Consider the following 21,111-nt stretch of genomic DNA (forward strand, 5'->3'; position numbering starts at 1 on the left):
GTTCCCATTTCACAGCAAGGGAATAATGAATTTTGGAGGTGATGAATACAGAGATGTTCTGCCATAAATCATAGCAAAATGGACAATCCCAAAATAAATGAACAGTAGTTTCTTCCGAGGCATTACAGAAAACACACGATGTATTAATAGACCTATTAAATCTTGTAAGATAATGAGCAGATGGGTAAAATCTGTGAATTAACTTAAAGGAGACCTCTCTTATTTTATTACTGATCATATATTTAAAAGGCAATAACCATACTTTATCCCAGCAAATGTCCGGAACCAAAGTATTCCAGTATGATATAATATATGGCATAGACACTACATCCTGTTGAAAAATAGCGCGAATAGCTCGATTGTTCTTCTTTCTTATAGTGGTGAAACATGTTTTCCCTATGAACGTGTCGGCTGGATCCAATAGAAAAGAGGAGTCATCCGTATCATTGTCCAGGTTCTTGAAGAGCATCAGCAGTCCAGAGGGAATCGCTCCAATAGTCAATGAGTATTCCTTTAGTGTAGGACTAAAGTTAAATCGATTTTTCAGTTCTTCAAATGTCAAAGGAACACCCTGGTCATTTAAAAGCTGTTTCACCAACAGGATATTATTTTCAAACCAATTATAAAGAAATAGAGATTTACTCTTATGAGTTATATATTGGTTGTTCCAGATGTAACATTTGTGTGGGGAAAAGTTGTGTTTATAGGCTAGGGGCCATGACAATAGCATTTGTTTGTGAAAATTGGAAAGTACTACTGGGATTTTATTAACATTGTATTGACAGAGCAAGGTAAATTTTAAGCCACCAATTTTAGAGAAAACACAGTGAGGGAATATATACCAGATAGATAAAGGAGATTTCAAATAAGATTTCAGCCAATTGATTTTAAAGGTGTTGTTTAGGGTGGTAAAATCTAATAAGTTAAGGCCACCATTTCCATATGTATTCATCATTACAGATTTTTTAACATAGTGTATGCGATTTTTCCATATAAAGTTAAATAATGTTTGATCAATTGATTTAAGTATTTGCGGATTTAAGTATAAGGATTGAGCTGCATATGTTAACCTAGAGATTCCTTCTGCTTTAGAGAGTAAGGCTCTACCTAAAAGTGAGAGGTCGCGTTGAAGCCATTGATTAAATCTTTTCTTAACATTCTTGAGTATGGGCTCAAAGTTGAGGGAACATCTTAAAGTTTGATTTTTGGATATAGTAACACCTAAGTATGTAACACTGTCTTTAACTTGTATTCCAGAGATATTAGTTAGATTGCAGTCCTTAATAGGGAGAAGTTCGCATTTTTGAATGTTAAGCTTGAGACCAGATGCTTCCGAGAAAGTTTGAATTAGATTAAAACTCCAGAAGATGTAGCTCTTTTAATCTCTGTCCATACTCCGTTTTTCTGTTCTGCCACACCCTTGACTCTACCCAAGGGTGGAACTTGTGAGGCGTATCTCACCTGACCCTGACAGTTCCTGATTGGTTTTGTTACTTATCAATCTTCTACTTATTTCTTTTCCCATATGACAGTGGAAAATACACAACCCTTCACAATAAAGTTACCTCTATGTATCAGTTTTCTTTTTGTTTTTTTCAATAACCACAACATCAGGTGGGTTACATTAAGACTATACATTACATGACAATATTTAATTTTGGCCATGAGAGTATATAGCGAAGCGAGTTGGGCTGGCAGATATAAAAAGCATGTCAAGAGCAAATTCAAGGGCTATTTCGTTTAGTCCCACAGCAAGGTATAAGCTTAGCATACACTTCACCGTCAAATCACCTTCACAGTTCCTGTTTCTTACCACCATTAATACTGCTCAGTGTCTCAGCGGGCTTAAAAGAAAACACTTTAAGATAAGACATGTCATTAACACTGCAACAGCGTATACACTCAGATTAGGAAACTGCACCCCAAATGTGTGTGAAGCCAGATGCACATGGTAGAAACATGAGTAGAGCCACTGAAATCTTTACAGGTACACAGTGCATTTTTAGATTATAGAACAATGCTACAAGAAGCTAAAGAAACCCAGAGACAGTGCACAGTTGTCTGCTGGTTTGCTCTGAGGCTGCAATCTGTGTTGCTTTCTGTTTGTGCTGTGATATTGCATCAGTATTTTTTCTATGCATGCTGTCTGAGCCCTACAATGTCACTCTGCACCGGCAACCTGTCAAACCAAACATCCCACATTCCTCCAGCTAATCCTCAGCCTTTTCACTCTGTAACACCACAACCCTCATACCTACACTGTTAACCAGCAGTTAATTCACTTTCAGTAAAATCACTGTAAACTATAATTAACATTAAAAAACCTGCTTGAGCAAATATATTCTAAAGATACTGTACATTTGAATTCTCCTGCAGTATTCAATTTCAAGGAATGTTAACCATCTTGACTGAAAGTGACCTGGGTTGCTTTTAACATGCTGACAACTCTGTGTGATCAACACTAATTGCATCATGACAGCTACAGTATAAATTGCTAATGTATCTAGGTTTGAACCACACGTGATTCATTGCGCATTCAGCATTTCTAGGACAACACATGAGAAAATAACAAAAAAAAGGATATTCATTTGTGTGCTTCAGCTGCACACAGTACACAATAAATAGGCGGTTTGCCACAAAATGCTATGTTTTACAATGGTGTTTAAAAAAAACAGCCTCAGGGTCTGTGCATGTAGTGCAAAACTTTTGTGAATAGTCATGAACATATTCAATGAAATAGCTCTAAATGAATAAAATGATGAAACTACAATCTGATTTTTAATATAAATAGATATATATCCGCTACATAATATACAGATGTGTTCACATTGGCTTGGTGTACAAGCATCACTGTAGCCATCGTGCTTCAGTCTGTGAGCTCTTCCACTGCACAAAAGGGCAAATGCACACATGTGGCTCTAAGCTGATGTTGTGTCCAGTGGTCTCTGGGATGTAAGAAGCTTTTCATCAGCACTTTTAAATCTCCTTTATGTTTCTTTCTTTTATCCAGTACTGTTGCCTGGGTAATAGTTCCTTCATGTGAGGGTCTGTAAAGACTTATATTTTGAAGGACAGGAGCTGATAATTACTAAAAAGAGGGAAGGGATGTTTACTTAAACCTCCAATCCATCCACCCCCTCCAACAACAGCTCATCTAGTGGATGGAACTTGAGGCCAACATCTGAGTTACCTCTGCTAATGATGACAGTGTTTCAACAGGAGCTTCAGATTTCAGTTAATCACTTCAGGCCCTGAGAAAAAACTTTCTAGTCACTTTGACAGGTGTGTTCGCATGCTAATGCTCAGCCCAGGGGCACAGTTGCCATGGAAACCCATTTTTCTGCCTCATCTAGTAAAGAAGCAGTGATCCTGTCTGTCAGAGGCAAACAAGTTAAAAGGATAAGCACAGTAGGGAAGGATGAACTTCGCATGACTTCTGCATTTTCATACAGCATTGATGAACAGCCTATATGGTTCTTACTGGTTGAGTAGTGCATGAACTGGCCCTTTGAAAGTTAAATAAAAACACATGTTAAAAGTTGCTTACATTTTGTCGCTCACAGCTATATTTATTGTATTCAAACGTGACCACATTTAAAGTGCCCTTCAGTGTTTCTGAATGTTTTTGTTTTTGCTTGTGTGTTTGTTTTGGTATGAAGATCAACTCACTGAAAACCAATTTACATTGTACTGTTTACTGAAGACTTTTAATAGTCATTTTTGCCTTATGATAATCCCCAAACTAAAATCACAGATTACTCAATTTTCTATCTAGGGGTAGTGATTTGCTGCTTTTTATTACAGCATGTAGATTAGCCCATGTAGACCTGACCCTGGCTTTTAAATCAACACAAAAACCTTCGCAAGACAGTAAAATCCTGGGTTTTGTTCTGCCTCGCACAGGAACATCCTGGCCTCGATGAAATCGCATGGTGTGCGAGGAACATTGTGTTCTTTGGGCTGAGGTTGAAAATCATAAATCCCTGGAGAGTCCCAGTTTTCCAGACAGACCTATTTACACAGTGAGACTGGCCTCAGTGCCAAGACCTGTCCAGAGAGTAAACAACAAGGGGAGGTAGTAGAGGAACAGCAGACAGATGCAGTTATGTTTATTCTAAGTCAAAGTTCAATCGGTATAGCTTCCTATATTGAAGCTATTGTAATGTGTCCACAAATGGACCCAGCAAGATCATTAATAAATGGTAATAATACATTAGGCTAATATTTTCATCTGATTAAGCCAAAATATGACAAAGAAAGTGGACAGTTACACCAGCAGATAGTTTTCTCCTCATCCAGTTTGGATGAAATGCTGTATGATGAGTAAAATCAATAGAATGTGTCCATTTAGACCACTAGGAAGTTTGGGCTTCAGGTGAATAGATAAAAACACAGACCTTCGCAGTAAAGCCAAATGTATAAAGGTAGTATCTGGCCAGACTATTTAATCAGTTTAAACTGTACAGTTTGTCCAGATGGACCAGTGGCTTATCCATTTCAATCAACAGGATGTTTGTCAGTTAAGTGAAAAGTGTGTTAGACAGAATGGCCTGCTTCTTGTGCAGGGATTAAGACCTGTCCTACAGTAGGCATAGCCCTGTCCACTTAGACTAGGAGAACATTCGCCCTATTAATAAATTGCATCAAATATACAGTTAAAAATATTTTGTAGAACATGGACTTGTATTTGAAATGGTCTGAAGAGGCTCTGTGCTCCAGTTTAACGTCAGTGGATAAGTGCAAGAGTGTCTCAGTGTCACTGACCAAAAGAGTCAGCACATGACCCTGTGTCGAGCAGATGAAATGCAGCCTCACTGTGATGAAAAGTGAAAGAGCATATCTTAAAATGTCACCTGCACTATATCAACCTGTGGTGTTGTCAGGAGTCGAGATTCAAAGCTTCTGGGTTGCATTAACTGACCAAAGACACTAATCCCACAATAAGAATTCAATATTTATGTATTAAAGTACTGGCTGATCCAAAACAGAACCCACTGGTATAAACAAAAAGCTTTATACTGCAGGCTGAGGTATGAGGTGTGTCTATGAGAGAACATCTGACTTCGTTCACCACCAGCCGCAAACCAAAATAAGCAGCATGAGCTTAGTGTGTAGGGCAGGATGTGAAAACACACACTGTTCCTGTCAGCATAGAGAAGACTGGCATGAGCACTGGTTCTTGAGGTCTCAATCACTAATGAAAAATTGTGCATAATCAAACTGCTGGGGAATATGAGCCGGGCTCTCTCTGTGGCACCATAAGGCTTGAAAACACAGGGAGCAGACTGGACCTGCACAGGCAGTTCAATTAAAAGCATCACTCACATTCTACGTCAAGGAAATGTAATATTGTTGCTCGCACTTTAAACTCTCTGTTACATACTGGCTGTTCTTGTAATTCTAATACAGTGGAGTTTAACACTAATGTCGATAATATAAACAAGCAAAATTCAAAGGGGCCTAATTGAAGTAACTGATGTTCTGATGATCTGCCGTTTCAGTCAGTATGTCTCTCCATAAGTTGTCTTTATAAGGCAGTTACATGGTGGAGACCAGACACTTTAATTAATGAACAGTGGCCTGTGGGCCCGACATGTAACTCATCCCATTAAGAATGCAGAGCCTGTGATACAGAGTCATTTGTCTCTTAGAGATAACTTTACTGGCAAAGCTAAAATAAGACCTTAATTTAGACTCTGGCCTCTTTCCCGAAGAGCTGAGGAATAACGATAACTGAAAGTTGACTGAATATGTGCTGAATGTGTGGTCACGTACGTTACTTCAAGTGCAAGTGAAAGAGAGTGCAAAAGTCCAAAATATCAAGGAGCACGCACCTCTGACATGTCTTTAATTAGAATTATCTGCTAATATTAGTTATTTCAGTTTTTTTTTAAAAGTGGGGAGGTTTATAGGTTTGTATCAAAACCCTTGTACAATGTTAAAGATGCCTGTGGTCCAGATAAGTGGAAAATCTAAAAAAAAAAAAAAATTAACTGAAACAGCAGTCCATTAGCAGCTATTCTGGAGTTTTCAGAAATATCACACAGTCTTCCTCAGCTATTATGGAGTTGGAGATCAAGTTCCTTAAGGAATTTGTGTCCATGTTGGCTTAACAGTTGGTACTAAAGTCTCTGTGGAGACTGTGAATATGTGAATATGTTTACAGTATATACAGTATGTGTCCCTGTTCTGCTTGCTCTTGTGCGTGAGCATATTCACGCACACGTACCTAGACATTCCAAACACACTATTCCACTAATCTACAGTGGCAATAATTGGCCGAATTAACACAGCAAAGTGCCATTGAAGGCAGCGAAGAAGACTGATAACTAGTAAATGGAGAATGCATCTCAGTCCCATTAACTGAATCCTAAGTTTCTTCACCTGTGTATTTTCCGTGTGTCTTAGTCTTTCTGTCATTGGAGACAGGAGAAAGGAAATGTGTAAATGTTTTTAGAGAAACAAGCCGTTTCCTCCGAACAGTCGCCTGAAGTAGCATCTGCTTCTGATGACAGTGTTTCAGCTGGATTAGGGCACAGATCAATCAAACCACAGTGTCTACAGCTTCTTCAGGGATCCACAGTATCAACAGTGTGTTTTCCTTTTTTAATGTACAAATATTTTGCAGCTGCGTTTATTGATATTCAGTTTGTAAGCTAATTATTCAACCATCCATGTTATGCTTAGAATGTTTTGCAGAAATGATTTACTGGCCTAAATCTTTTAGACAAATGTAAATAGTGTCAATATATCACATCAAACTATATTTTTAGCTAATGCACAGAGATTTTTAGCAACACATATGGAAATAATGACAGTTCAAGTGTGTTTATTTCTGAGACAAATCACACTTTCCTTCTCTTTGGGGCTGTAACACTAGTCATGATGCAGATTCAGTGGTGGAAATAATAGTACTATAGATCTCAAGGAGAAAAATATTTGAATGTAGTTGTATAATGTGTAGTTTGGTATAAAACTGCTGTGATGTTGTGATATAGTATCAGATCAGTTTGAACAACTGCAGTATCCAATCACTAATCCCAATGAGTATGTGTGTGAGGTCATTAAAACTTGTCTGTGAAGGATGGTCTCATATGTCCTCGCTCATGGCTCCTCAGTTATTCAACCTTGCTCCTCAGAGCAGAAACAAGAGCTCTGAGACAGCCTTCAAAATGAAGGACCAGAACCCATTGATTTAAACAGTGCTGATTTTTTATTTTTAAAATGAAAAATCTGCTTTGCATAGGTTATATGAGGGAGGAAGGGCACTCAACACTTATGTAAGACATAGAGGAATATGCAGTTTGTTTTGATGAGAAAGACAATGTAAACTGAAGTGGTCAGCAAGGTCCATAAGTAGTAGGGCCATCAGTCCTGGAGCTTTCAGTCATATTCCACCATCTCCCATCTGGCATTCACAAGTTCAAGAATGAAGTTTTAATCTCAAGTTTTAAGCCAGTGCAGACAAGAATTCCTTAAAATGCTCAGAAAATGGAAATGCACACGTATACCTCTGTACATTGACCCTAACATAAAGCCAGTCTCTCTCAGAGTGCACACCATAGACATGTAACAAAACATCTGGTGCTACAATAATACTATTAAAAATATGAAGACCCATTAAACAAACAAACACTAATCAAAATCTTGCAGCATTCATTTGTTGTTGATGTTTCTTTTCAATTAACAAGTCTCATTATCAGGCCTCTAAAGTTTCTAGTAGTAGAGTCATGTGGTTCAAGTGTTTACTTGCTTGTGCAGTTGTTTTTGTAAATATACAGTCCTACAAATTATATATATATATATGTATATTTTCTCATGTCAAATGATAAAAAACAACCCAAAGCTGTTTAGTAATTAAAGGAGCTAAATATAGTAGAATATGTAATGTTTTATCTTGCATGCACAGGATCTAGCATATACAGTACATGCACTTAAAACCCTAAACTCTGCTATACTGTAAGTCATGAACATCTGTACCTGAACTCTGTCCTTTTGTCCACTTCACCTCACACCTTGTCATCTTCTGTCCCCCTCCTGTCCTCTCCTCTTTCCTCCTGTATCCTCTTCCATCATTTTTGTTTCGACATCCTCTGCCTCCACTCTACTGTGCCCTGTCCTCTCTTCTCTGCCCCCCATCCCCATCAATGGTGGTGGCTGACAGTGACTTTGCATCCAAAATGAAAAACAGGCAGATGGGCTCATCGGGTGGGATAAACATGACCAAGAGCACAAGCATCAGCGGCGACATGTGTAACATGGAGAAGACGGATGGCAGTCAGTCGGACACGGCGGTTGGCACGGTAGGCACTGACGACAAGAAGAGGCGCTCCAGCATTGGTGCCAAAATGCAGGCCATGGTTAGCATTTCGCGCAAGAGCCGGAGCACCTCCCAGCTCAGCCAAACAGGTAGGGCACCCAGATGCACATCCAGTGTTAACCTATGTGTGTTCTTCTCTGCATCTGTCCTGTCACCTCTTGTTATGTGTGTCTGGGTTCCTCTGTTGTTTCCTCTGCTGAATGTCCTAATCTCCTCTCTCTCCAGTTCTTCCAGTTCCCCACTTTTTTTTTTTTATCTAGGAAGGGCTCTGGACTCAGCTGAATCATTTTCTGGAGGTGAAGACAGTAGCACAACTTTTTCTCACACTTTCCCTCTTTCTTCTAGGTAATGACTCGACTTTTCCCTATCAACCTCCCCCTTGTTTTCTTTTCTATCACACTGCTACAGCTGGGTTTCCATACACAATGCTGTTTTATTGTGGTTTTGTGGTATTAATTTGTCTTGAAACGGTTGCAGCTGTCACAACTTTGTACCTCTGCCACTAATGACCTCAGCTGCTTGTAGCAGGTCACATTTTGTGATTTGTGAGGTGTAAAATGCTACCCCAGACTGTGGGCATCTACAGTTGTTTGTTTCTTTGAGTGCATGTGAGTGCACAGGCAAGGCACAGACACAAGGGCTGTATTGTGTTGGTGTTTTCAAACCTATTTTCCTTCACATAAATGCATGTATTTTTCTGCAGTGAAAAGATGCTGCTATTACTTCTCTTCTCTCTTCAGTGTCTTTTTTCTATCCTACTTTCTTTTCAAAGTGCTTCATAGCCATTTGAGAGGGGTTGAGCTGCTCTCTCTGGTGGCACACAGTGTGAAAAACAGCCTACAATAGCAGCTGGTGTGCGGTGAGGTCTCTGGCTGACAACTTGGTGTTTGCTTTGTTCAGGTGAAGGTCCGTCGATTTGTCTGTTTCCCCTCTGCAGCCACAGCTGTCCAGTGCACCTCTAAGCATTCAGTGCCTATTCATCTCATCTGTCCGGTTAATAATCACTTCAACACATCAGCACTTTCTGTCCAGATCTGTTTAGATAGCATGGCAGAGGGATACATGGAGACAGGGGTGTACGGTGAGGTGAGATCAGTGAGTGTGGAGCGAGGCAGTGCTGCTCACGTGTTACCGCTCTGCCCCCCTGGCTCGTGATGTGACTGGCACATGGGCTGCTACTGTAAGTGATGCGCATGGATTAATAGTTCTGCTAATTATTAATCACATTAATATGTTAATCAGCAATTAAATAAGGCTTTATTTAATACATGGCTGCCAGAATAAAAGAAAGCTTGTTCCCTGGTCATCAAGTGCATTATAAAACAGTTCTCTTTGTCATCTCTGTGTGCTGTTCACTACTAGCGGTGGTTATACACATCTTGAACAGTTTTACACAATCACACTAACAAAGTTACACAAACACACACACACACGGAACAGAAACGGAGCAGCCTGAATCTCCTAGAGCTATTAATATTTCACTCAGGTCTTAGTGCATCAGATGCAGTTTGTCAGCGCGAGCTTACATGCACCTTTCAAGATTTGAGATCTGTATTTGGGCAGCACACTGCCAAGCTCTCTTCTGCCCTACTTTGTTGCTGTGCGCTGTCCTCAGAGGCTCAACTCCTGCTTTACGCATGCATACAAAGAACTGTCAATTTTAAGAGGCTGCTCAAAGGTTTGTGTGTGCTTGCACTGCCAAGTGCTGGTGGGGTTGGGGCAGATCAGCCAAACAGCACAACTCTGCCTGTGACAAACACTGTTTAGTCAGATGGAATGGATGTGCTTAATCTTAGAAGCAATCTCCATTCTCCATCTGAAAAACAGGTCCTGATGCTGTTTTGCTGTTCACTACTACATTTTCACCAAAGGCTGTTTGGTACCTGCTGAATGCACACATCTGTAGCCGGACATGTGCCGTGAAGTCTACACTCTCTTGTCTATTGTTTGCCAGTACCAGGTCCTGTTATGGACTTAGGTACAAAGCAAGCTTAATCACTGCAGTTAGCTGAACCTTTATGCAGAGCGATAAACATATTTATATTCGCTGAAAAATCAAGTGCTTTCCATTAACCAGCAGTTCTGCAACTGTGTAGACACTACTCATGGCAGCCTCCTTTAAAAGATTAATTGTACACAAGTATGAGGATCTGGTTTGATGAAGCAGTTTGTCATGAGGCTGAGCACAGTAGCACACGTGTGATAAAGACGGCAACCATATGTTCAAGAAATTATTTTAACCACTAATAAGTTACAGTAGATATTGGTTTTTAGAAGATGAAATGAAATGATTGAAAATGTGGTTGCTTAGCAAATAGAAAAGTGTCATAGTCAGGTCTAAGGTTGAATTTGAATTAGAAAAATAATTCTCATACATGTGCTCATGTGGGGGTTTTATTGGCATTACACTGGTCATCATGAGCAAGTTGACACATCAAGTTGATTTATTCTGCTGTTTTTTACCATCCACCACTCAGCAGTGGTCCGATCCTCGATATGCTATGGTTCACACTCCGTAACAGTCCAGTTTAGTCCCCATTTAGTTTTAGCTGACTCAGCTAAAACCATACAGTAATACTCAGATGTTGCAAGATTTTTGACAACAGTTGTTATTCATTTATCTGTGCAATTTGTCATATCCCTTCTGACAGGCTTATGATAAAAGATGAGGGTTTTTTTGTTTTAGTTTTTGTTTTGTTTTCCTGTACTTGCAGTGCATTTACTACATCACCTGTACTACATACTCTCACTGGGTGGGCTGTTAGAAAATGTATGTAGATGGAAACCTGCTGTTCACATTATCATTTCAGTTTGTGAACTGTGAACTGCTGTGGTGCGTTGTTATCTTATGCTAATTACAGAGGCTTAGTGGTTTTCATTTTATATAAACATTGTATTGTTTACTTCCAGAATTTGAGACACACATACATACACAATTATTATTTTTCAATCTGTTATAAACACACAGAGGTCAAATTCTACCTAAAATGTCGCAAAGACATTTTTTTATCTTTCGAAGCATCAGTTGCTTACAACATGGTTTATGAACTGATGAGCATTACCGCCTGTGCAGTCGTCATACTTGTGGCGTACCTTCAGGATGTTGGCTGGTAGATCACCAGACACTAAATATGTCTGTGGACACATGCAGTCTGCAGCATCACTAATGGTTTGGGATTGTAGTACAGAGGAGGATTTGTTGTTGCTCTTCACTGTGCAGGCCACTCTGCTCTGTGCCTTTATGTGAGTAATTCAGGACTATTAGAGATCTCTTTGTAGCAACAATGCTGATTCTCTTTTCCTTTTGTCCAGTAGTGTAACAGGAAGGCAGCTCTTTCAGTCACGTTTTTCTTTGCTTTGTTTGCATTATGAATGGAAAAGTAATAAGAAATCCTTTTTTCTACCATTTTTACACCAGCATTCTAGTAGTGCTCTACTCATTAATCCATGTCTATGATTTTACTCCATTATGGCGTCAGTCTAAGAGAATTAATGGTGTCCCAGAAACATTATTAAGAGCAAGCTTTACAGCTCAGCACCAGCCTCTGATGGTTGAGGAGGCAAACAGTGCAGGAAATACAGGGCAAATAGGCAAAACCAGGTGAGACTTCCCACTGTGATACAGCAATAAGAAAAAGATCAGATCAGTGGGGATGACTCTGTGTACGTGACATAATACACTGTTAGTCACATCTAGTTTCCTGTTCCCCTTGGTGCACCTTTGTATATTTTATAATTCTTATGTCCTACTTTTCCCGACTTGACCCTGAAACACACTCACTATTTGAACCACGTGTGACACTTTGAGTTTTAAAATGTATCTGTGAGAGATGTATTAAAATCTTCAGTCACTTGCTTTTGTGTTTTTTCAATGGAGGTGTTGCTTCATGCATTAGTATTGCCTGTAATACTAACCTGTACACCAGCTGTCACATCAAATCAAAATTGTGAGGGCGGCTGTGGCTCAGGAGGTAGAGCAGGTCGTCTCCTAACCGGAAGTTTAGCGGTTTGATTCCCGGCTTGTCCAGTCCACATATTGAAGACACTGAACCCCCAGTTGCTACTGATGATGTCACCACTGTGTGAATGTGTGTGCACTTGGGAGTGCAAATGGGTGAATGGCCAAATAGTGTGAAAGTGCTTTGTGTGTGCTGTAATGCATAGAAAAGCGCTATACAAGTATAAGACCATTGATGATAAGTGCTAGGTAACTGTTTATCCGTTCAGTATGTTATGCAGATATTCAGACTAAGATTAGAAGTTCACTAAGAGTTAAATCTTCGCACAGTAAAAAAGAGAGAGATGCACTGTATACCAGCTTACTCACTATACCCAGAATACTGTATGTATGCAGCAGAGATAACAATGCATTGACTGCCCCCACCCCCAACTGCTCTCTCAACTACACCAGATACTAATGTAGGCTTGGACCCCTAAAGTCATCAGACAGACTGTTTTGTATGAGGTAAAATAGCTGAACTTTGAGCTTTCAGCCAAAGTCATTTATCTTGTGTGTGGAGCTGGGTGCCTGTCTCAGCAGCTCCTCCACCAGCTAAAACCATTAATTAATCTCTCAGGGGGCCCAAACAGACTTGCTGTTCTCAGGACGATGCATGAAAGGAACACGGCAGCACAGGTACAACCAAGGCTGAGGGACACTAGCACCACACTGCTGTCTACAGATCCATCTTATAACCTGACTTAGTCTCTTATTGCCTCCTACAGTATGTGATCTACAGTACAGGCCATGGTTAGCATTAGGCTAATATTGCACAGTATCTCCCCAGTGTATATATATATATATATATTCAGGTTATAAGAGGGATCTGTAGACAGCAGTGTGGTGCTAGTGTCCCTCAGCCTTGGTTGTACCTGTGCTGCCATGTTCCTTTCATGCATTGTCCTGATGCATATATATATATGTATGTCCTTTTTGTCTAATCTTTGTTCGTCATTGAACCTTCTCTTCTCATCTTTACTTCTCCCACTAGCTTTACATTGTCTTTTTCTATCCGTTTTCCCCACTGCTATTGCTTTTCTAGTTTTCTCTCTCTATCTCCATTAAAACAATCCACACAAGGACTCATACTGTCAGTCAGTCTGAGCTCTCAGTTGAGCCGTCTCTACCCTGACCTAAATATGTATGTGTGGCTGTACAGTAGGAGCAGCGCTTCTTTGATAAATTTCAAGCTTTATTAATGGGCCCAATGCAATATACCCAGAATGAGTCATGATGGTCAGAGTGAAGAGCACAGTCAGAAGAATAGAAAAGCCTTGTGGTAATAGTTTCCACATGCAAAGGTTTTGTACTCTCTTGGTGTTACAATTGCACTGTGGAGACACAAGTGCATTTTGGTGTAACAACCCAAGGTTTATTGGTGAGTCTTTTCTTCTATAACTTCCACAAGTTGTTCAGTGGACTTATGATATACAGTATCAGGGACTGTGTTGGCCTGGTTGTTAACATAGTTTCATCTGAATTCTTCATGCAGTAGGATTAAGACTTTAGGCCAATCCAGTTCACTTATTTTATTGTTCCTCACTCAGCTCATAAATTGTTCCACTCCGATGATGAAGAACGTTGTTCCAAAGCTCTTAGATCCATCCCAAGTCTCTTACAGTATAAGCCCTGACGTTTTTCTCAATTGCATCTTTTCCTTGTGTCTTAGTACCGCCCACGTAAGATGCAAGGAAAACATGAGGAGAGATTACTCAAGGAAACAACAATATGAGAAGTACATTGCTCAGATCCTTCATCTGAAGCATCCAATCACTAACTGATTACTGATGAAGGGGTTGTCAGTTCACAAATAAATTCTGCAAAGGATGGTCTCGTATATCATGTATTGTTATGGTTCCTCCAGTGGCCTCCTTGCTCCTCAGTGCTCAGAGATGATATAAAACACATTAGGTGAATCCCAATTCCCTTATTTAATCATTCCTTGGTCCTCAATCCTTGTTTGATGCAAAACTCATTCTGATCCACCAGGATGAAGGACATCCCAAAGCTCTTATTTCTGCTCTGAGGAGAGAGGATGCTAGCTAGAGGAGCTATAACCAAGGATACCGCAGTGTATCCTTCACCGATCTGAAGTGGAGGCTCACGGAGTGCATGTGTGGCCACTATGGATCAAAGAGGGGTGCAGCTGTGCCACTGGTGCAGAAGGAGCGCACATAGTGGATTCCTCTCAGTGAAGTGACTGCTTCAAGATCGGGAAAACCCACGTTCAGAGCAATATCTAATCACTTCCTGAGAAAAATGTTCCCCAACTTCAAACCTTTGGCTGAAGTGGAGCTGGCAAATCCAGTCTCCAGTGTGTCAACAGAGCACGCATCCAGCTTTCAGACCAAAATTACAACGGCCATGAGAAGCCTAGTGACAATGGCCTCTGCAGCAGACCAGGCTACAACTGGTCAGCTGAGTTCAATTCAGTTAGCCTAACTTCTTGTAAATGGGTTGTTCATATTTTAAATTGTCTAATTCTGTAAAATCTCAATGTTCATACAGTATATGCTTGTTAACACGCAATGGCAGAACATTCATTTTCTACCGCTTAATCCCTGAGCGGGGTCACGGGTGGGGCCGGAGCCAATTCCGTCCGGCAATCGGGCGAAGGCGGGGTACATCCTGGACAGGTCGCCAATCCATCGCAGGGCTAACACATAGACAAACAACCACACGCAAAAGAAAATTTAATTGACGAGTAATAATAAATTGTGACGGAATTTTTATGACCCTATCAAAATGAGGACAACGAGAAAGTCTAGAGTGACGTCTAACTAACACGCAAGGATGCAAGTGGGAAATGTGGATGCATTTAGGGCAACTGGGATTCACCTTTGGAGTATCCTGGAAGTTGACTGGAAAAACCTCAGAGTCAACTGAGGACTGAGAAATTATCTTAAAAGAGACTTGAGATGTGCCCCCTATTTCTGCTTGGAGGAGAAAGGATGGAGGAGCAAGGAGGTTGCTTGGATGAGCTATAACCAAGGATGCATGAGTATACTGTATATATCATGGAAGTCTGTTACAGACTGATAAGAAATCAGACTGTGATTGGACGCATCCCATGAAGGATCAGAGGAAAGGATGTCTCATGTCATTTAAAATGTGTTTCCTCCTTTCCTCTCTCCTCACAGTTTCTCCTTGCATCATACATATGCAGGACTAAGATGCAAGTAAAAATGCATGTAAGGGAAACATGGGAGAATTAGGAATAAGGATTCACCTTTTGACTTGAACACCCAGCTGAATGGCTGCAAAAATATTACTTTACCTGCATTTGCAGTTGCAGTAACCATTAATTTTTTCTGTTGTCTGATGTCCATCACAGTGGTGCCGGTGGAACTGAAGTTAGTCTGTTGCTATTGTTGTCTTATTGCACTGTAGCTGACTGCTGTTTTCCAAAATTGTAGTTCTCTATCCCACAGTTATAGTGTGAAGTTAACTGCCACACTAAGAACTGGGATTTGGCATTTTCTTATTATGGTCTGAGCCACCTGATGTCACTCTTTATCTACCATGGGCAGCCTCCGTCATTTTTCATAGAAGTTTCTGTGTTCTGCTCCATTCATTGTGGAGTGTGGAGACTGCCATGTTTATTCTAAGCAAAACATATGATGTCCTTGTTAGTCAAACTCACAATGCTGCCCAAGTCTACTGTGCTACACTTAAAGGCCTAAAGTGTAACAGCATATTGTTTACTATATTCACTGTTTCATGTAAATGCAGACAATGGCTTAGCAAAGCAAGGGCAGGGTTTCTGCTTCTGTCATCACCATACATATTATTCTCATTATTAATATTATGCACCTGAAACCAAAAATCTTAGGTCAGGATTAAACACAATTTTGGATGGTGTTTTATTATGGTGTGTAGTAATTAGCATCTTAAATCTTGCCTTTAAACGAAGATGAAGTACTAGCTATTGAATGTATTAGCACTATATACTGTATATACAGTGGGTACGGAAAGTATTCAGACCCCCTTAAATTTTTCACTCTTTGTTATATTGCAGCCATATGCTAAAATCATTTAAGTTCATTTTTTTCCTCATTAATGTACACACAGCACCCCATATTGACAGAAAAACACAGAATGTTTGACATTTTTGCAGATTTATTAAAAAAGAAAAACTGAAATATCACATGGTCATAAGTATTCAGACCCTTTGCTCAGTATTTAGTAGAAGCACCCTGTTGAGCTAATACAGCCATGAGTCTTTTTAGGAATGATGCAACAAGTTTTTCACACCTGCATTTGGGGATACTCTGCCATTCCTCCTTGCAGATCCTCTCCAGTTCTGTCAGGTTGGATGGTAAACATTGGTTGACATTTTCAGGTCTCTCCAGAGATGCTAAATTGGGTTTAAGCCAGGGCTCTGGCTGGGCCATTGAGGCTTCCGTCGGGCCACTCTGCCCTAAAGCCCCGACTGGTGGGGGGCTGCAGTGATGGTTGACTTTCTACAACTTTCTCCCATCTCCCGACTGCATCTCTGGAGCTCAGCTACAGTCATCTTTGGGTTCTTCTGTACCTCTCTCACCAAGGCTCTTCTCCCCCGATAGCTCAGTTTGGCCGGACGGCCAGCTCTAGGAAGGGTTCTGGTCGTCCCAAACGTCTTCCATTTAAGGATTATGGAGGCCACTGTGCTCTTTGGAACCTTAAGTGCAGCAGAAATTTTTTTTGTAACCTTGGCCAGATCTGTGCCTTGCCACAATTCTGTCTGTGAGCTCTTCAGGCAGTTCCTTTGACCTCATGATTCTCATTTGCTCTGACATGCAGTGTGAGCTGTAGGGTCTTATATAGACAGGTGTGTGGCTTTCCTAATCACGTCCAATCAGTATAATCAAACACAGCTGGACTCAAATGAAGGTGTAGAACCATCTCAGGGATGATCAGAAGAAATGGACAGTACCTAAGTTAAATATATGAGTGTCACAGCAAAGGGTCTGAATACTTATGACCATGTGATATTTCAGTTTTTCTTTTTTAATAAATCTGCAAAAATGTCAAAAATTCTGTGTTTTTCTGTCAATATGGGGTGCTGTGTGTACATTAATGAGGAAAAAAATGAACTTAAATGATTTTAGCATATGGCTGCAATATAACAAAGAGTGGAAAATTGAAGGGGGTCTGAATACTTTCCGTACCCACTGTATATATTTTTTTGTTTGTTTTGTTTCTTTTTGTCCCTGATATGTTCGTAATATTTGCCTGTCAGGTTTCATAGTGGCAGAACTGACAAGAGTGTTCATTTTTATAATTATGCCTTCTTTAGGTACTGTCCATAAAATTTAAATACTTATTTTGAGTTATTAGAATCATTAAAGCTCAGTCTTCATGTGAAATTGTTCTTTTGTACAGTACTAATCACTGCTGACTTTGTTTATATACAAACTATGATGTGTATCATTTCTTGTGTACATCCATAGCAGCACATGGTGTCTCTCCTAGCAAACAGACAGTGCACTTTGCATTATCCTTAAAATTAACTAATGCTCTTGTTTTTAAGATGGTGTGGTAATTATGCAGGAGCACAACTGAGCCATTGTAAAGCATAAAAATCTTTTAATGTTAACACTGGACATGCAGTGGCTTCAAAAAGTCTTTGGATCTTATCACTTTTTTCCCACTACTTGTTATACTGTGGATTTCAATTGTCCTTCAGTCTATACATAACAGCTCATAATGACAAAGTGAGAAGATGTTTTTAAAAATGTTTGCAAATTTATGAAAAGTCGAAAACTAAAATCTTTCATTTACAAAAGTATTCAGACCCTTTGCTGTGGCACCTATATTGAGGTGTATCAAGTTTGTTATAGTTTTTCATCTCAGCAGCAGGGACAGAGAAACTGGTCAGAACTGATGGAAGTAGGAATGCAGCCAAATACAGAGAGCGGTATTTGAACCCAAGATTGTGGTGATGGTTCACCTGTCAACATCACAATGACTGGAGGCACACAACCAAGACACTGGAGTGACTTCAGGTCAAGTATCTGACTGTCCCTTAGTGACCCAGCCAAAGCCCAGACTAAACCTCATGGAACATCTGTGGACACCTGAATATGGCAGTGAACACATGCTTCCCATCCAGATTTATGGAGATGGACAGGATTTACCAGGAAGAACTGGATAAACTGCCCAAACCCAGGTGTGCAAAGCTTGTAGAGACTAGAAGCTGGAACTGCTGCCAAAGGGGCTTCTACAAAGTACTGAAATAAGGGTCTGAATAGTTTTGTAAATGACACAAATTTGCATGGGCTTGTAAAAACATATTTTCACTTATGGGTTAATGAATTAGGACTGAGGGACAAAATGGCAGTTTTATCTATCTCATATTAAATCTACAACATAATAAATAGTGCAGAAAGCACTAACTAGCTGTGGAAATTAAGTGGACATGCGAGCCATTATGAGTGAAGATAGAAATCTTTGGCCTTTGCTGATGTTGCTGCAAACTCACTTACTGATTATACTCCATACTTTCCATTGTTCATATGTATTTCAACAAACAGGAATTAGCACCACACAGGATGAAATGACACATGATTTTTCCGCTTGATTTGAACGCTTCAGTGAGAGTTTGATAATAAAAAGACACGTTAACGTGGAGTATTATCTATCTTCAGTCAACATCTCAGTGAGCTCATCTTAAAATCTGTTTACGCATCCTTTAAACCCATCACACTCCATCAGCTGCTTAGTGGCTTTTCGCCTCCACTGTGGCTCATGTTCCTTGGCCATATGTCTCCTATGCCCGAGTCTGAGGCTTGGACACACACAGTCCCACATTTCAGTACATTCTTATCTTCTGTGTGAATTGGACTAAAAATGACCTTCCTTCCTCTTCAAATAGTTTTATTTTTAAAAGCTGACTGCACTGCTCTGTAGCTGTCAGGCTAAGAGGAAGCCTGGTGAGACATGCACTAGAAAAATACAATGGTCAGTTTAGTCATGAGGCATGAGCATGATGTTTCTGGTCTTATAACAGTGTTTATTTCCTCTTTTAGTATGAGAAATAATCATGCTGCAGTGTCATGTTTGTGTTACAGTTTTCACACGCAGGAGACGTTTTTGCATATCACACTAGTTTGTTGTGACTGTGGGACAGAAAAATCAGCTGGAGTGATGTCAGTTGTTTGTAATAGGTCTTTTTTCTAGCAGTCCTGCAGCTCTATGAAGCTATAGTTTTGCAATTTTGTTAGATTCAATGCTCTCATCACCCTCCCAGTAAGAAAATAGTCTAATGACTGGACTGTGTTTCCAACAGGAAACAGTAAAAGTTAGCAGCTCATAAAGAAATGGGAGTATGTAGCCGGATGTAGACCCACATATTTTAGGTTTTAGTTGTTGTATTACAGTCACTGGCTAGTGGGGATCATAGCAAAGCTATGAGGAGAAAGAATATTGGGCCTACATCTGTCAAGTGAACACAAATATCCAATATTCAAATGATTACTGTATAAGAGGGTAACTCCATGCTAACGTGTTAGTTTATAGGGCAGTTATGGGCTATAAATCTCTAACACATGTTACACCTTATTTTGCAAGTAAAGCTGTTTTGCTTTATAATGCTCATCCTATTTGAGCAACACACGAGGGGAAACTGTACTTCCAGACTGCAGCACTGGCTTGCATCAAGGTAAGAAACAGGGAATGTAAACTGAGAGAAAAGTGTGTTTGCCTGCCTTTGAGCACATTTTAAATGCTTTTAAGTGTACATCCATGCGTGTCAGCACCAGGGTTAGAGCCCTCCATTAAGCTGTGTTTACAGCGTGGAGGGCCAGAGGTGGTGTCTGACGCTTGGCCTGGCCTCATCAATCAGAAAGATTTCCGGAGGCTTCTGCCTGTGATCCACCTGCCAGGCAATACTTACATATGACTTCTGGGAAATGACCCTCTTTTGTTTTTGTAATAGTTGAATTGGCGAGTTTCTCATTACTGCTTTCTGAAGTCATTCACACTTCTAAAAAATAGGTTTGTAATATTTTGGCCTATGTTGCACACTGTGCCTTAATGTTAGTCTGTACTGGTCATACTGTTGTGAAATCAGAGAGTATCCACATGGCCTTAAATGGAGATTCATCTACAGTTAGGATTACCAAACCTGTTTAATCCTAACAGACCTAACTTAAAGACCCAAAGACCTGAATGAAAATGCACTGCCATCACTTAAAAATGAAAGAAAAAGACCACCTGATAGTGACTAACAATAGGAACTTTTCTTAACACGTCATTTGTCTTATTAGTAATCTCATGTTTTAAGCGGTCTGGTCTTTGTAATTAAAGTGACACATTTTCTGTAAAGAGATTTAAATAGAGTAGTCGATGGCCATGCACTTATGAAGAGACCTAGATTTTATCTTTTATCAAAGCTCAATCTCGAACTTGTTTGAATTACTCTAATCTTTGATGAACAGACTTTTATTTGGTTGATAATGTTACATATATAATGTAGTTTCCTTGTGGCTTTTCATATGAGGTACAACTCATCCTTGAACACACACTGACATGCCACATTGAACTGTTTTGTATGCCTCTAATTAACCTTTTCTTTCTTTCACTTGCTGTGTGTCAGGTGTAGTGTGTGTATGACAGTGACAAATGGTAAGACGCTGCTTTCTTTCTCTGTGTCACTGTGCAGTAGGTGAGTGGTTAAGAATAAACTGTATCACTGGTGTGAAAGTTGAAAGAAGTAACATGTCAAATCATTTGTCAAAGTAGGTTCCATCTGCTCATGCCATGTGTGCATTGACGCATTAAGTGTGACTTAGACAGCGAAGAGAAGGAT

The 21,111-nt window shown here is 40.0% G+C and overlaps 1 protein-coding gene across 25 annotated transcripts in view; it reads left to right on the forward strand.

The window, feature by feature from the left end:
- Positions 1–21,111, forward strand: part of rims2a (regulating synaptic membrane exocytosis 2a) — a 78,954-nt gene that overhangs the window by 48,653 nt on the left and 9,190 nt on the right. For 22 of the 25 annotated variants that reach the window (XM_020611628.1, XM_020611632.1, XM_020611610.1 and 19 more), the window contains one exon: positions 8,165–8,409. The exons of 2 other annotated variants lie outside the window; for them this stretch is intronic. In XM_020611628.1, coding sequence (XP_020467284.1) covers positions 8,165–8,409 — 245 coding nt within the window. The remainder of the gene's footprint in view (positions 1–8,164; positions 8,410–21,111) is intronic. One more of the 25 variants, XM_020611613.1, reaches the window with a different exon arrangement.

Source organism: Monopterus albus, unplaced genomic scaffold, assembly GCF_001952655.1.
Source record: "Monopterus albus unplaced genomic scaffold, M_albus_1.0 scaffold116.1, whole genome shotgun sequence".
NCBI lineage: Eukaryota > Metazoa > Chordata > Actinopteri > Synbranchiformes > Synbranchidae > Monopterus > Monopterus albus.